General features: G+C 50.4%; 1 protein-coding gene across 2 annotated transcripts in view; it reads right to left on the bottom strand.

The window, feature by feature from the left end:
* Window positions 1–529: 529 nt before the first annotated feature.
* The window catches only part of CSTF1 (cleavage stimulation factor subunit 1), a 32,665-nt gene continuing 16,019 nt past the window's right edge, over window positions 530–17,175 (bottom strand). Inside the window, exons 1-6 of one of the 2 annotated variants that reach the window (XM_066587566.1) lie at window positions 17,118–17,153; window positions 15,373–15,591; window positions 13,115–13,392; window positions 12,436–12,633; window positions 3,971–4,361; window positions 530–1,556 (exon numbers count right to left, since the gene is read on the bottom strand). In XM_066587566.1, the coding sequence (XP_066443663.1) occupies window positions 1,297–1,556; window positions 3,971–4,361; window positions 12,436–12,633; window positions 13,115–13,392; window positions 15,373–15,541 (1,296 nt within the window). In that variant the 5' untranslated portion in view covers window positions 15,542–15,591; window positions 17,118–17,153 and the 3' untranslated portion in view covers window positions 530–1,296. Of the gene's footprint in view, window positions 1,557–3,970; window positions 4,362–12,435; window positions 12,634–13,114; window positions 13,393–15,372; window positions 15,592–17,117; window positions 17,154–17,175 lie in introns of those variants that run through there. The other variant, XM_066587567.1, reaches the window with a different exon arrangement.

Here is a 17,175-nt window from a genome sequence, read left to right as displayed (position 1 = left end):
TGCAGCCTGTTGGGCAGAACGATTCCTGACATCCTCCTCTGACCCCTTTCATGATGAGTTGTTTCCGTCCGCAGGATCCCCTTTCGCTAAATGTTTTCCTCGATCGCGCCATTCTCTGTATACTCTCCACACTGTTACACGAGTAGACCCCCTGCGGTTGGCAGTGAGACCCCGGCTAGTCCAGCACTGATGACCGGCCTCGTTGAAAGTCGCTCCGATCGCTGGATTTTCCATCTAATGTGGATTCACACAGAAACGGATCGACAGAAAACTTGTCATGTGATTTTATGCCGCACTCCAGGGTCACGGGGGGGAATTACCATACAGGGGGCGCCAATCATGAGAGTAGGGAGGCTCTAATAAAGTGCTGGGGGTTCATACAAAGGGTTCAGAGGCTCTAATAAAGAGGCCCTTCAGTGTGTATATGTGAAAGGACTTTCTGTGTATGGACCTACCTGGCTTGAGTCGTGTACAACCTGCAGTATCCAGCAGGGCGGCGCTCTCACATACGACGACTATTATCTGCTGTTTATCCATTTTATTTTACAAAAAAAGTGTTAGAAAATGTTCTGCTTTCCGCTGATACGATCCATATCTGCAGCCCCTGACAATATCAAGAACCCCCATGTAATGAGGGCTGGCGGGGATGAAGGGAACCAGATAGCATGTTATACCTCATGCAGGACCCTAGGGGGCGGAGCCCGACAGCCACAAGTCCTGCTCGCCTCCTGAGGTCCTGGCCTAAAGTAGAACACAGAAGTTGTGATGGATCCTGCAGTGCATTCTGGGAACATCTATGGATATAAACTGCAAAATGTGTCAGCGCAGACTCCACTGAACTTAAAAGGTTAAAAAAATAATAATGATCCCGCCGCGGCGTTGTACCGGTCTGGATTTAAAGAGGCGGAGCCAATGACACAATGGCAGATCACCTGCTGGGACCCTAAGAGTTCCATCAGCCTTCCCTTCAGAGCAGCGCTCCTGTAACCAACTGGGAGTGCTGCTGTGCGGGGAACGGCCCCTCGTGTCCCAGAGGTCGGACCCTCCAATGATCTAGCCCTATACTGAACCAATAGAGCATGGGAATACATTGTATTTCACTTTGTGGGCGGAGCACAGCAATTGGGGGGGGGATGGGGGTGTGGGGGGAAGGGTCAGCATCCCTCTGGGGTGTACTTTTTTCTGGGGGTTCGAGGAGACAGCGATGCTGAATACAAAGCACTTGTCGGATAACGCACAGAGATGTCCGTGTTCTACGCACCAGGGGGCGCTACGTCTCAGGGGTGCGGGATTCGCTTAGTCCGTTGTTGACCTTCGGTACCAGAACCTGGCACGGAAATCGTCGCTGCAGGTCATGAAGCCCGGGTTGGTGGGGGAGTGGACGATGCAGCGGACGATGTTATTGTGTCCCAGGGACAGGAGGTTGCGGCGCTCGGCCGTCCGCGAATCCCAGCAGCACAGGCTGATTGTCCGTTCATCGGGGAGGAGGACGTAATCTTCCGTGTGGTTGAATACAGCTTGCGTCCGGTGCACCTGCCTGCCGCTGAGCCCGGCACCTGCACACAGAGAAGAGGCGTTAGAGGGGCTCAGACCACCGCGCCGCAATACTGACAACCGCCGGACACAAAGGACTTCCCTCCCGCCCCGTCTGACTGCTAGATCATCGATACAACTTTACCCCCTGCTGGACACAAATGGTAACACACTCACATCAAACAGGGATAGGTCTTATTCACACGAGCGGGTTATCAGGCTGCCCGTGTCTACAACTGACCAGACTGACCGCGCCGGAGCCGCAGTAGTCAGTGTGACTATTCACATGACCGACGGGGAAGAGAAGGGGGGTGGGTGGGTACGTGCGTGTGGGGAGGGGGGGGGGGGGGGGGGGTTCACAGCGTGTGCTATTCTGATCCGATCCGTAGACAACTCACCCATTTACCTCAATGGTAACACAATAAAAGGGGGCAGCAGAGGGGCGCTGTGGGCAGCAGAGGGGCGCTGTGGGCAGCAGACGGGCGCTGTGGGCAGCAGACGGGCGCCGGCCGGATGTCATTGATTTGCTGTACTAGTTTTAAGAAAAAAAATCCTTTAAAAAGATACATTTTCTGCCGCCATCTTCCTCCCCGTCTGCTGGCGCCGTTGTGTGCGCCCCCCCTCCCCCCGTAGGATCTATGGGCGCCATTCTGAACTACATACAACTTTTTAATTGCTTTTTATTACACTTTTTCTTGGAAACCCGATTCTGCGTTGTGCATTTCTATTTCCTGTCGACATTCGCCGTGCGGGGTGATAACCCATTATTTAGCTGGACTGGTTTCTTACGGACGCAGCGATGCCAAATATGTTTGGGGGTTTTCTTGTTGTGATTTTTTTCCATTATGAATATAAAAAAGGTTGTTTTTTTGTTTGTTTTACTTTTAACATTTTATAATAATTTTTAATCAGTCTTTTTTAGCCCCGAGAGGGAGCGCTCACTTACGATCATCTGATTGCTTATATCATACTGTAACACTATGGTACTGCAGTGTATGGCATCTCTGTTGCCATTCTATTAGCATGGACCACAGGCAGCCTAGGAGGGGTGGGGAGGCATTTAAGATCCCTGAACTAAGGGCTCCTGTCCACGGGCGAATTTTCACTGTGTTCCCCGCGGCGATTATCCGTCCACAGGTAATGCAGTGGACGCTTTCCATAGCGTTGCTATGGAAAGCGCAGCCCCCCCCGCCCGCGAGCGGAGAATCTCAGCGATTCTCCGCTCGCAGCCAGCAATTCGCAGCATGCTGCGAATCACTGCAATTCTCCGCAGTGAGCGTATCTGTCAGATAAGCTCACTGCGGAGATCCGTCTGCGGCTCCTGGGCGGTGGCTCTCGCGGCGGAGATCTGCCCTGTGATACCACAACGCCCGTGGACAGGCAGCCTTCATCTGATCAGGGCATTTAAAGGGCTAAAAGCCGTGATCAGCTGTTGCTGTCAGGTGCAGCTGTCAATGACAGCTGACATCCACCGTGTATGGAGTGGGATCGGCTTCCAATTCTGCTTCATACAAACCTCGACACCAGGGGGCGTATATGTATACCTAAATGCATCCAAGGGTTAAGGAGATTCAGCTCCGGAGGTGCTGATGTGAACGAGCCCTTCGGCTTAGCTGACATCCGTATTGGAGGCTACATTGGGATCCTCTGAATTCCCGCATGAAGCAGCGTAGCATTCTGCGCCATTTTGTACAGAATGTCAGAAACTGACCGGACGCCATTCTAGTCCGTGATGAACATTCAGCGCCGCCATAAGATGAATCTGCTCGGCTTGTGGATTCGGTTTTCCTGCAGCCTGTGAGAAGTCCGCCCTAGAACATGACTAAATTAGGGAGATGGAACAATAACTCCACAGCGCCACCTACTGGAAGGCAGCATTCCTTCAAGCCAATGCTAACATTGCCTTCCAATAGGTGGCGCTGCGGAGGTATTGCTCCATCTCCCTTATTTGCATATTACCCAGAGGGACATGAATGACCGTAAGTCTCCTCACTCACCTTCTAGATGCTCTCCCTAAGGAGAAAAGATAGTGTTTGAGAACATAACTAGGAATGAAGATGTATGAGGGGGGTGGGGCAGAGAGGTGGGTGGAGCTTGTTAGCCAGACTGTAACAGTGTGGTTAGGCTCCACCCCTCCCCTCAGGTCTCATTACCCCTCCTAGTGACATTCTACGATTGGCTTCTCACAGGCCGTGCAGATGGCAGCCATTCTCTATATAAGGGGCTTCCCAGTAGACGACCGGACCGGCGCCGTTCTGGAAGAGAGCTTCAGTACTACCCCCAGCCGTGGCAGAGTGAAGAGCCCGATAGTGGCTGCGGCGAACAGCTGATCGATGGGGGTTTTGGGCGTTAGACCTCTGTGGGGGATGGGGTTGGGTACATTGAAGATGGGTTGAGTACTTTCCATACGGAGGGCATCAGGCGCCCCTCTCCTCACCTGTGTACTTGACCAGCATGCGGCCGGTGGAGATCTCCCACAGTTTGGCCACGGAGTCCTTGCCGTTGGACAGGATGTACTTGGAGTTCTTGGAGAAGATGGCGGAGCAGACCTCGGCCCCGTCGTGCGCCTTCTCGTAGGTGGTGATGCAGCGGTTGGAGACGCCGTCCCACAGCTTGATGCTGCCGTCCTTGCTGCAGGTGACGTAGGTGTTGGCGGTGGGGTTGTAGCTGACGGAGCAGATGGCGTCCTTGTGCTGGTCTTGTGGGTTGCAGGAGACGAAGCACTGGAAGGTGTTGACGTCGTAGAGCCGCAGCGTGGGGTGCTGAGTGCCCACGATGATGAAGTCTCCCGACGGGTGGAAGGAGATGGAGCGCAGCATTTCCGCTTCCTGCAGAGTTACACAATGAGAAGGTTACCTCCCCGGCCGTGGATCCGTCTGAGCGTCCCGTGTATCCACTACAAGGGGCTGCAAATACAAACTACTGCTCCCTGGTATCAGCCATTGTAGACATGGTAAAGGTGATGGATGTAACACCACACAGAGCTGCTGCATTGCATTCTGGGTAATGTCCTCTAAATACAAAAACTATGCAGTCATAGGAAAACCTAACTCCCCCCCCCACCGTGCTATACAGGGGTTCAGCTAAGTTGTTAGGGAGTGCCCACAAAATTACTGACCGTTTCCACCGATATCCTCCAGAGCTGCACTCGCTATTCTGCTAGATAGTACAGGATAAGTAATGTATGTATACAGTGACTCCACCAGCAGAATAGTGAGTGCAGCTCTGGAGTATAATACAGGATGTAACTCAGGAGCAGTACAGGATAAGTAATGTATGTACACAGTGACTCCACCAGCAGAATAGTGAGTGCAGCTCTGGGGTATAATACAGGCTGTAACTCAGGGTCAGTACAGGATAAGTAATGTATGTACACAGTGACTCCACCAGCAGAATAGTGAGTACAGCTCTGGAGTATAATACAGGATGTAACTCAGGATCAGTACAGGATAAGTAATGTATGTACACAGTGACTCCACCAGCAGAATAGTGAGTGCAGCTCTGGAGGACAATACAGGATGTAACACAGGATCAGTACAGGATAAGTAATGTATCTACACAGTGACTCCACCAGCAGAATAGTGAGTGCAGCTCTGCAGTATAATACAGGATGTAACTCAGGAGCAGTACAGGATAAGTAATGTATGTACACAGTGACTCCACCAGCAGAATAGTGAGTGCAGCTCTGCAGTATAATACAGGATGTAAGTCAGGAGCAGTACAGGATAAGTAATGTATGTACACAGTGACTCCACCAGCAGAATAGTGAGTGCAGCTCTGGGGTATAATACAGGATGTAACTCAGGATCAGTACAGGATAAGTAATGTATGTACACAGTGACTCCACCAGCAGAATAGTGAGTGCAGCTCTGCAGTATAATACAGGATGTAAGTCAGGAGCAGTACAGGATAAGTAATGTATGTACACAGTGACTCCACCATCAGAATAGTGAGTGCAGCTCTGGAGTATAATACAAGATGTAACTCAGGAGCAGTACAGGATAAGTAATGTATGTACACAATGACTCCACCAGCAGAATAGTGAGTGCAGCTCTGGGGTATAATACAGGATGTAACTCAGGATCAGTACAGGATAAGTAATGTATGTACACAGTGACTCCACCAGCAGAATAGTGAGTGCAGCTCTGCAGTATAATACAGGATGTAAGTCAGGAGCAGTACAGGATAAGTAATGTATGTACACAGTGACTCCACCATCAGAATAGTGAGTGCAGCTCTGGAGTATAATACAGGATGTAACTCAGGATCAGTACAGGGTAAGTAATGTATGCACACAGTGACTCCCCCAGCAGAATAGTGAGTGCAGCTCTGGGGTATAATATAGGATGTAACTCAGGATCTTTACAGGTAAGTAATGTATGTACACAGTGACTCCACCAGCAGAATAGTGAGTGCAGCTCTGGAGTATAATACAGGATAAGTTGTGTATGTACACATTGCCTCCAGTTTATATTGATTCAGTTAACCATTTGTATGAAATGTGAAAAAAAAATCCCATTGTCCGATATATCTGCTTGTTGTATTATTACTGTATTATTACTACTGGATTGACCACTAGGGGCAGTATACGAGGCTGCTGCCTTTGTACTACTGTACACTTTCAGGACTGTTCTATGCAGTCACCATTCAAGTGAAGTTACTGAATGGCGCAGTTAATGGCCTTGGATGAGATCAGCGGGGAATCAATACAGCAGAGAAGTAACAATGGGCCCGACGTGCCGGAGACCGCTCACCCTCACGAGTAGCCCGCAGCATCGCCGTTGGCGTCACTATCCCTGGTGCTGAAGGATCATTGGATGAGTCGCTCCGAGGTGCCGGGCCCCAATGCGACGGCCTGAGTTCAACCCATTATTCCAGAGGCTTCGCAGAGGCAAAAACAGTCTATATATTTATAATACAACTGTCCTTCACAGACTGAAAATATCCATTTTATTAGAATCCTCTAAAAACATACCTGGGCGACGGACGTCAGCACTAAAGACGGGAATCCATGGTGAACGACACGAAAAGCCGCCGTCCTACAGCAAGGGATGGTCCGTGATACGATAACTGTGTGGGCTCTATATGGAGATATAGGGCGCAGAGACTATAGATGATGGGTCTATATATACGAATCCCAACATCCACCTGGCTTATAAAGAATAGCGCATAGCAGCCCCGTGATTTAGATTCATCGATGTCACAAAACGCTAATGCGTATCCGCAGGCTTCAAAGAGGCCCAAAAGATAGATCGGCCCAACGCGCTTCCCTGCTGTTAGCAGCAGTTCATCAGGAGATACAGGCAGGAGCTGCTGAATACCAGGCTTATTACGGGCAGGTGGATACTAGATAATCAGCCCTGGTCAGACGAACCAATGTCATTTGGTGTCTTGGAAATCACCGACACTCCAATGTAGTAAGGTCAGTGTGTCGCAGCACTCGGCATAGGGAGTGAGTGGGTCATACACTCCAATGTAGTAAGGTCAGTGTGTCGCAGCAGTCGCCATAGTGAGTCAGTGGGTCATACACTCTAATGTAGTGAGGTCAGTGTGTCGCAGCACTCGGCATAGTGAGTGAGTGGGTCATACACTCCAATGTAGTGAGGTCAGTGTGTCGCAGCACTCGGCATAGTGAGTCAGTGGGTCATACACTCCAATGTAGTAAGGTCAGTGTGTCGCACCACTCGGCATAGTGAGTGAGTGGGTCATACACTCTAATGTAGTGAGGTCAGTGTGTCGCAGCACTCGGCATAGTGAGTGAGTGGGTCATACACTCTAATGTAGTAAGGTCAGTGTGTCGCAGCACTCGCCATAGCGCTCCAGTGAGTGGGGTCATAGAAAATAATAGAGCAATGCTCTCCCTAGGACTGATAGAAGTTAGCTTAGACGTAGCCCTAACTGTGACCAAAGAGCGCCAAACAGCAAAAAGAAATCAATGATAGAAATCATATGATAAGGCCCGTGGCTCTGATGGTGAAGCCCAGGCTTCTGAGTATGGACCCAGACCTTGTCAATGATTTACCCTAATTGGACCTCCCCTGGGAGGGAACGTGATCCAACAAGCCAATCAGTACGATCCAGATAATCCAAAGGGGAAGGGCTAAAATCTCTTGCTGTCGGACGGCGGTTTTTCGTGTCGCTCACCATGGATTCCCGTCTTTAGTGCTGACGTCTGTCTGTTGGCCCATATATGTCTTTAAAGGATTCTAATAAAATTGGTATTTTCAGTCTCTATCTGTGAAGGGCCATTACTCCGGAGGCCGCCAGTCTCATACATTCGGCCCCAGTCTATATCTGTGAAGGGCCATTACTCCGGAGGCCGCCAGTCTCATACATTCGGCCCCAGTCTCTATCTGTGAAGGGCCATTACTCCGGAGGCCGCCAGTCTCATACATTCGGCCCCAGTCTATATCTGTGAAGGGCCATTACTCCGGAGGCCGCCAGTCTCATACATTCGGCCCCAGTCTCTATCTGTGAAGGGCCATTACTCCAGAGACCGTCAGTCTCATACATTCGGCCCCAGTCTATATCTGTGAAGGGCCATTACTCCAGAGACCGTCAGTCTCATACATTCGGCCCCAGTCTATATCTGTGAAGGGCCATTACTCCAGAGACCGCCAGTCTCATACATTCGGCCCCAGTCTACATCTGTGAAGGGCCATTACTCCAGAGACCGCCAGTCTCATACATTCGGCCCCAGTCTATATCTGTGAAGGGCCATTACTCCAGAGACCGTCAGTCTCATACATTCGGCCCCAGTCTATATTTGTGAAGGGCCATTACTCCGGAGACCGTCAGTCTCATACATTCGGCCCCAGTCTATATCTGTGAAGGGCCATTACTCCAGAGACCGTCAGTCTCATACATTCGGCCCCAGTCTATATCTGTGAAGGGCCATTACTCCAGAGACCGTCAGTCTCATACATTCAGCCCCAGTCTATATCTGTGAAGGGCCATTACTCCAGAGACCGCCAGTCTCATACATTCGGCCCCAGTCTACATCTGTGAAGGGCCATTACTCCAGAGACCGCCAGTCTCATACATTCGGCCCCAGTCTACATCTGTGAAGGGCCATTACTCCAGAGACCGCCAGTCTCATACATTCGGCCCCAGTCTATATCTGTGAAGGGCCATTACTCCAGAGACCGTCAGTCTCATACATTCGGCCCCAGTCTATATCTGTGAAGGGCCATTACTCCAGAGACCGTCAGTCTCATACATTCGGCCCCAGTCTATATGTGTGAAGGGCCATTACTCCAGAGACCGTCAGTCTCATACATTCGGCTCCAGTCTATATCTGTGAAGGGCCATTACTCCAGAGACCGTCAGTCTCATACATTCGGCCCCAGTCTATGTGTGTGAAGGGCCATTACTCCAGAGACCGTCAGTCTCATACATTCGGCCCCAGTCTATATCTGTGAAGGGCCATTACTCCGGAGGCCGTCAGTCTCATACATTCGGCCCCAGTCTATATCTGTGAAGGGCCATTACTCCAGAGACCGTCAGTCTCATACATTCGGCTCCAGTCTAGATCTGTGAAGGGCCATTACTCCAGAGACCGTCAGTCTCATACATTCGGCCCCAGTCTATATGTGTGAAGGGCCATTACTCCAGAGGCCGTCAGTCTCATACATTCGGCCCCAGTCTATATCTGTGAAGGGCCATTACTCCAGAGACCGTCAGTCTCATACATTCGGCCCCAGTCTATATGTGTGAAGGGCCATTACTCCAGAGGCCGTCAGTCTCATACATTCGGCCCCAGTCTATATCTGTGAAGGGCCATTACTCCAGAGACCGTCAGTCTCATACATTCGGCCCCAGTCTATATGTGTGAAGGGCCATTACTCCGGAGGCCGTCAGTCTCATACATTCGGCCCCAGTCTATATCTGTGAAGGGCCATTACTCCAGAGACCGTCAGTCTCATACATTCGGCCCCAGTCTATATCTGTGAAGGGCCATTACTCCAGAGACCGTCAGTCTCATACATTCGGCCCCAGTCTATATGTGTGAAGGGCCATTACTCCAGAGACCGCCAGTCTCATACATTCGGCCCCAGTCTATATCTGTGAAGGGCCATTACTCCAGAGACCGTCAGTCTCATACATTCGGCCCCAGTCTATATGTGTGAAGGGCCATTACTCCAGAGACCGTCAGTCTCATACATTCGGCCCAAAACTCAAGCATGTCTAGCGAGGCGCCGCCGCTGCAGTAATATGTCGCCGTGGTGCCAGATGATCGCTGTACTACAGGAGCGGCAGAATGGCCCCTTTTACATACAAAAACGTAATATTAACTCTTCATTGTGCCGATGAGCGCCGGGACAGTCTCCTCCACCGCCACAATACCGCCACAACGAGTATTTAACCTCTTCAGGCCCTAGGACGTCCATTTATGTCTTGGGCGTGCGGAGTTTGTATGATGTGAGGCCATACAAAGTGGGTGCTGGATGTCTTTGACAGCCGCCATCCACAACAGCCGCGATCAGCCCGCATGCCGATTACAGCCGTTAACCCTTTAAATGATGTCAATACTGACAGCGGCATTTAAATGCCTCAATCAATAAATAAAAACCTCAGTTGATTTCCGCTCGTGGCCCGCATAACTTTAGAAGTTATTTTTAAGAGAGGTCAGTCACCAGAAAACGGACAGCGAGCTCCTTCTTTACCGCGCATCAACGCTCTGGTCGTGAGCAGCATCGTGCCGCAGCTCTTTGTCGTAGCGCAACGTTTACAGGTTCCCTGCGCTGAATGCAAATCGGCTACAATCCAACCAATTAAGGATCTGCAGCTTCCTCTGGTCCGTCTGCTCTGCGTCCTCTTCAGCCCCTCCCGTTGTGTAACGATTGAGGTCTACAGCCCCAGCCAACGCATTAGGGGAGGGGCTGAGGAGGACGCAGCGGCAGACGCCCGGACACCATGAGCTGTAAGTCGCCCGTCCAATGGATTGCATACAGTATGGTAAACTTGTAAATGCTGATAACTCCCGGATGGCTGCGGTCCTATAGAGGAGGTATGATGCCACTCACGACCAGAGCGCGGGCACAGCTGGGAGGAGGGCAGCGCCAGACTTCCTTTAAACACCCCGCAACATGTTTTATTTTCTTCTTAGCGGTCCAGTGGGTTGTACTCCGGCCGTCCCAGCTGCCCGCAGTCTTCAGTGTAATCCCTTCTACATCTGAGTGAGGTGAATCACTTGCATCATCCACAGGCCAGCCGAAGCCAGGGGAACTGGCGCCTGTGCCTAGAAGCCTGACCTGTCGTGGGCCGACCCATCAGACTCACCGGCGCATGCTCCGGTGCCGCTCGGACTTCTATACCGGCCCGTGGACGCTGGAGAAGGCCTCATCCACCTCACTCAGAGGCAGGAGGGACGATTAACCTGAAGACTGTGGGTGGCAGCAACGGTCCGGGTGCGACTACTGGAACGTTCGAACCTGATTTTCAGATGTGTGGGATCCAGAGGTGTGATGGGCTAAAGGGGCGTAAAGTATCCATCTCTAGAAAGCTACTGACTGATAACACGCTACCATTTGTCTATATGAATCAAACCTGCTGACGGGTTCCCTTTCAGTCCACACAGGGTTAAATTAGGGTGAAGCAACTCCACTTGTTAAAGGGGCTGTGCCAACTTTAAAAGATACTCCTAGGGTAGGTGATTACTTCCTGATCAATGATGGTCTGCCTAGTGGGACCCCCACAATCCTGAGAACAGGGGTCCTGAACTGCCACTCCATTCAATCAGAGTCACGCCCTTGGCCATCGCCGGCAGACCTACTGGAATGGAGCAGCGGCGCCCGCGTTCCACCAACGCGACAGTCCTGCACGGATGTTCAGGACTCCTGTTCTCAGGATTGCAGGGGGTCCCAGGGGGTCGGACACCCACCGATCAGACAATCCTGCGGAAATTGTTACTTTAAGTTTGTACAACCCTTTTAACCCCTTCAGACCATTTCAGTTTTCATTTTTAACTCCCCACTTTCAAAAATATCAGCACTCCTTTATTTCTCCGGTGACCTCGCTACAGGAGCGCCTGCTGTCTTTCCGTGATACCATTTAACGCACAATATGATGTATCGGAAAAGCTTTTAAAAATTTCGAAGTGGGAGGAAATGGCAAAAACCCTGCAACTGCGCCATTTTTAGGGGGTGGGGGTGTAGGTCAGGAGAACGCTTTAAAAACGTTCAGGGTGCAATAAAAGTGATGTTAGCTTTAGTTTGTGGGTCAGTGGATTTACGGCAATACCATATATATATATATATATATATATATATATATATATATAGACACACTATACTGTATATATATATATATATATATATATATATATATATATATATATATATATATATATTTATTTATTGCCATTTGTCACCATTTTTTATTTTTCTGTCGATGGTGCTGTTTGAGGACTTGTTGTTTGCAAGAGACCCGTTTTTATTTTTGGGTACTTACGACTTTATAATCTGTTTTTTCTTGGAGTTAGGGTGACCAAAAAAGTCCGATTAGACATTGCAGTTTTTTCTTATGACGCACGCCATGCGGGACTTGAGAATGCCGCTTATGTGGTATAACACTGTACTACAGCTTTGCATCATACTGTATTCTGAGAGGGATTTACCCACAAGCCCCTAGCTGCTATGACACAAGACAGCATCTCATTCAGGAGGGGCCATTTGAGACCCCTGAATATTGATCAGGGCATTTAAATGCCACTATCAGAATTAATAGCCGCAATTGGCGTGAATGCTGATCGCAGCTGTTACGGGTGGGTCTCTGCTGTCAAAACCCGCTCCATACATAGACACCTGATGTGCGCTGTATATGTTCGGTGCCAGGGTATCAGGAAGGGGTTAATCAAGCGTGACCATCACGTTAGTGTGCAGGATGGGGGTGATCACCGACCTGGATGTACTTGAAGGCTCTCTTGGCCGACGGCTTTGAGTAGTCGAAGAGTTTCAGGGTGTAATCTTTGGAGCCGGATGCCAGGATCTGTTCCGTGGGGTGGAAAGCCAAACATGTGACCTCGTCAACGTGGTCGTACAGAGTGCGGATGACAGGGTGGTTCTCCATGTTCTGCTGCGCCGTCTCGTTCATCATGACCTGAGAGAGAAGAAGGAGGAAGAAAAAGATGGATGTTAACGATCGTCCAGTAATAAGGGCAAAAAATGCAATGAAGCGCCGATTCCTGGAGGCCCCGCGGCAGGACTCCCCTCAGGACCATGGATGGGGACCAAAACAGTCGCCAACGGGACCGAGATTTAGCAAATTCTCAGACTTCTCAGTCTCGTTACCATCTGACCAGCCCTGCCGCTGTGCCAGGCCGTACCGAGAGAAAAAGGATCCTAGTTCCTAGAAATGCAGTGAAGACAGGCAGAGCGCCAACTATTTACACCCACCATGGGCACGGTAATGGCAGCCATTAGCGGCTGTCGCACAGGCCTTTACTTTGTGCTGCCGTAGTTGGTAACAACCTTTACTGCGCCATTTACTGCCTCGCTGAAGTGACTATTGGAGGTGTTCATACAAGTGAGCGCTGCTGCAGTAATCCCCCAAGTTACCGGCCGCACAAAGGGGCGGTTACCTCTATCGGCATGGCGCTCTTGGCCAGCATACGCTCTGTGTCGAGAATCTTTATGGAGGCGTCGGCGGATCCGGTGGCGATCAGCTGTCCGTCCCTGCTGTACGTGGCTACACGGCAGGGGCCCTTGTGCGAGGTCACATAGCAGGTCTCGTACTCCGACGCCTCCGGGGACATGGTCTGCACGTCAGCGTCAAACTCCAGGTCGATTCCTGTGCCGGGAGCCACGGTATCAGAGCGGCCAATGGCGTACTGGACGGCACTGTCATCATTCTCCATGCCTGCAGAGAAAACACATATATACCATAATAGAGGGGCCGTTCGGCGTACATGGCGAGCAGGACTAGAATACGTTTAAGCTTCCTAATGTTGCCATTCACTTGCAGCAAGCAAGAGTCTTCAAATGGGGAGAAACTGATACAAAGTATATAAGAAACTTCCCTTTGTAAAACAATTAACCCCTTCATGACGCGCCCCCCCCCCCTTTTTTTTCCATTTTCGTTTTTTCCTCCCTCTTTAAAAAAAATCATAACTCGTTTATTAACCCATCGACGTCGCTGTATGAGGGCTTGTTTTTTGTGGGACGAGTTGTAGTTTTTAATGTACCATATAATGTACTGAAAAACTTTAAAAAAATTATAAGTGGAGTAAAATGAAAATAACGACATTTCGCCATCTTTTAGTGCGTCTTGTTTCTACGACGCACAAAATAAAACAAAAGCGACATGATAACTTTATTCTGTGGGTCGGTACGATTACTGCGATACCAAACTTGTATAGGGTTTTTTTTTTACTATACTACTCTATTTTTTCAAAGACATTTAATTTTTTTTCAATTATTTTGTGTGCACAATAACTTTTTTATTTTTCCGTTGACGTAGTTGAGCGACGGCTCATGTTTTGCGGGATCTCCTGTGGTTTCCGTTAGTACCAATTCGGAATACATACGACTTTTTAATCGCTTTTTATTGCGTTTTTTTCTGGGAGACAGGGTGACTAAAAAGTGCATTTCTGGCGTTATTTTTTTTTTTTTCGGACGACGTTCACCGTGGAGGGTAAATAATGTGCTACTTTGATAGATCGGACTTTTACGGACGCGGTGATACCAAACATGTATTTTTATTTTATTATTTAGATTTTTTAATAATAGATATGGCAAAAGGGGGGTGATTTAAACTTTTATAACTTTTATTAACTGTAAAAAAAAATTTTTTTTACATAACTTTGAAGTCCCCCTGGGGGACTTTAACATGCGATGCTGTGATCGCTCCTGCAGTATGACGTAATGCTATAGCATTACGTCATACTGCCATTTGACAGGCAGTCTATCAAGCCACCCCACGGGGATGGCTTGATAGTCTGCTAAGGCAGCCCTGGGGCTTTTCAAAAGGCCCCCGGCTACCATGACACCTGCACGGCTCCCCCGATCTCACTGCAGGGGGGGGGGGGGGGGGCAGGACCCCCGAACAATCTCATCCACACGGGACGGCAAATCCGCCCCGGCAAAGCTGACACTGCAGCGCGGATTAGCCGGCCACAGCATGCTCATTCTTTTTCTTCCTCTGCTGCGGCCGCAGCGGAAGAGCGAGCGGCCGGGCCACTTCAAAACCCGCGGCTAAGTGCTGCGGGTTTTGAAGCAGCACTTCTCCCAGCGGAAATCTCGCGTTTTTTTGCTGCGGCTAAACTGCGAGAACCCAGCCTTAAGGTTCACAAGTTCCAGATTTGACTGTGGTTCTTGGGGCGGATCCATAGCAGTTTTCACCCTTTCAGTTGAAGAGCTGAATTCTGGTGCAGATTTTGTCAGACGTGGACATGGATTCTGCTGCGGAAAATCCACACCAATTCTGCCCCGTGTGAACGTACCCTTAAAGGGTTTTTCCACGCAGAATACTATGGACGACGTACCCTCAGGACGGGTCATCAATAGTTAATCAGCTTGGGTCCTGTGCTCTGTACCCTGGCCCCTGTGTAATGGTCATTGCTTATAACTGCAGGCAGGGGATTCATTGAAATCAATGGGAGCTGTGCCTGCAGTTACAAGCGTTGGCCACTACACAGGAGTCAGAGCTGTGGCTTTCGCTGTGTATCCCAGCGCTGACAGCGGGTGCCTGATCAACTATTGAGGACATTCAGAGGTTAGATCATCAATGGTGTTTTGCATGGAGGTCCCCTTTAAGTCCAAGGTGACAGAGGTGCAGATGAGCCACACAACTCCTGCGTCCACATGGGGGCTCTGCGGCCCCTCCGTCCGTCTCACTCACCCACTTTGATGAGGTGCAGCAGCTGCTCGGAGGGCGCGCACACGGAGTTCATCTTGATCTCGCTGATGAGGCCGTTGGCGATGTTTATGTGGCCGTCGTACAGCAGCTGGCTGATGATCAGCTTGTAGAGCTGGTGGCGATCCTTCAGGGTTACCTTATACCTGTACATTGTACCAGAGCCGCTGCGAGCAACAGGACGAGTCACAAGATGAGGGGCAACTAGAAGAGAAGAGGGAAGAAGCGTCAGTGTCCTACCAAGGCTGTACAGACAGCAGGACATCCGGGTCTGCCTGCAGCTCAACTCGGAACGCCCACTTTAATGGCAGATTTACATAAGCCCCGCCCACTCATGCAAACATCAGGACCGTCGGGAGGTTCCATCATACATCAAACTATCTCAGACACTGTAGATGAACTCCACCTCCCGTCTCATCCGAAGCTTAGCCTGCGGCTCTGCACTCCCCCATGCTTTACACTGCAGCAACGCTCCCCGAGCTCCTTTAAAGGGTTTTCTGGCGCATTAAAAGAAGGGTTATAAGCTTAAAATGAAGGTGAACTGTAACCCCCCCCCCCCCCCGTGCAGCGCTGCCCCCCCAGCCCGATGCGCGGACCCCGTGTAGGCGACGCTCAGCCTTCGGTGGGGACTCTTCTATGGCTGCTGACGGCTGTACGGTTACATGCAATACGTCACCGCCTGCCGCTTCATCTGGGTTGCGTGCGTCGGGCGGCAGCGCTGGACGGGGAGCCGCAGGACTTGGCGAGCATCAATATATTCATTATTTTTAGGGCGGGCTCACTCTATTCCGCATGCAGGAGGCCCTCAGATCGCGGGCGGGCGTCTGGTCGGTGACCCCGCGGACCGCAATTCTTCTGTAATGCAGTAGTTTAAAAAAAATTGTATTTGCCGCGCCGTCATTGGCGATCACGTGGGCAGCCGTGGCACATGGGTGATGTTAACTGCGTATTGGCTGCGGGTTGGACGGCCTGCACTGACTTCAATGGAGGCCGTCCGCAGCAAAACAGAGCATGCCGCGATTTTCCCTCCGCTTGCGGAATACGCAATTCCTATCTGCGAGTGTGAGCGAAAAAACGGCTTTCCGATCCATTCAATGCGCGCGTTTTACTGCGGACCCCACAGCAGGCGTGTGAAGACGCCCGAAGGCTGTTTAACCGGTTTTCCCCTTAAGGTTCTTGAAAACCCTTTTAAGGCCTTTTGGTAAAGCTGGGCACGAGGCCGGAGGGGCCGGAGGGGGAGGGGAGGGGGCTCCAAGCGGCAGACTAAACCGTCACACGCCGTCCAGCAACTTTTACATTAATTTGGAGTTGTTTCATGAAGTTGGTCAGTTGCTCTCTGTAGCTGAGCTCCGCCCCTTTCCCCATCATGTGACCTAACAGTTACGTTCCCACAATGCATTGCTTCCTAATAACAGTAAACCACCAGATGTGAAACATCAAATAACTTGCAAATTGAGGCAAAGTCAATAACTCAAAACTACTTAGAGAGTGACTCGGTGCAGAAACACCAGTGGTGGAAGGCCCCTTTAAGTAACCATTCTCCACCTCAACAACCAATCAGATTCCATCTTTCATTCATTCAGTCCAGTTTAGAAAATGAAAGCTGGATTCTGATTGGACGGCCAGCAGCCCCTCCCCCGTGCACGCCGCCCTATATAAGGAGGTTCGCACTAGACACAGAATGTCGTTATAAGCATAAACTCGCAGCCCCGCAGGTCGCACGTACTTACAGCCGAATTGTGGAACACGTCACAGCCGAGCGCCGGTCAGCAAGTAATGACGTCACGC

Source organism: Eleutherodactylus coqui, chromosome 13 (assembly GCF_035609145.1).
Source record: "Eleutherodactylus coqui strain aEleCoq1 chromosome 13, aEleCoq1.hap1, whole genome shotgun sequence".
NCBI classification, from domain to species: Eukaryota; Metazoa; Chordata; class Amphibia; order Anura; family Eleutherodactylidae; genus Eleutherodactylus; species Eleutherodactylus coqui.
The sequence above is the reverse complement of the archived record's forward strand: the minus strand, read 5'-3'. Positions and strand labels throughout refer to the sequence as shown.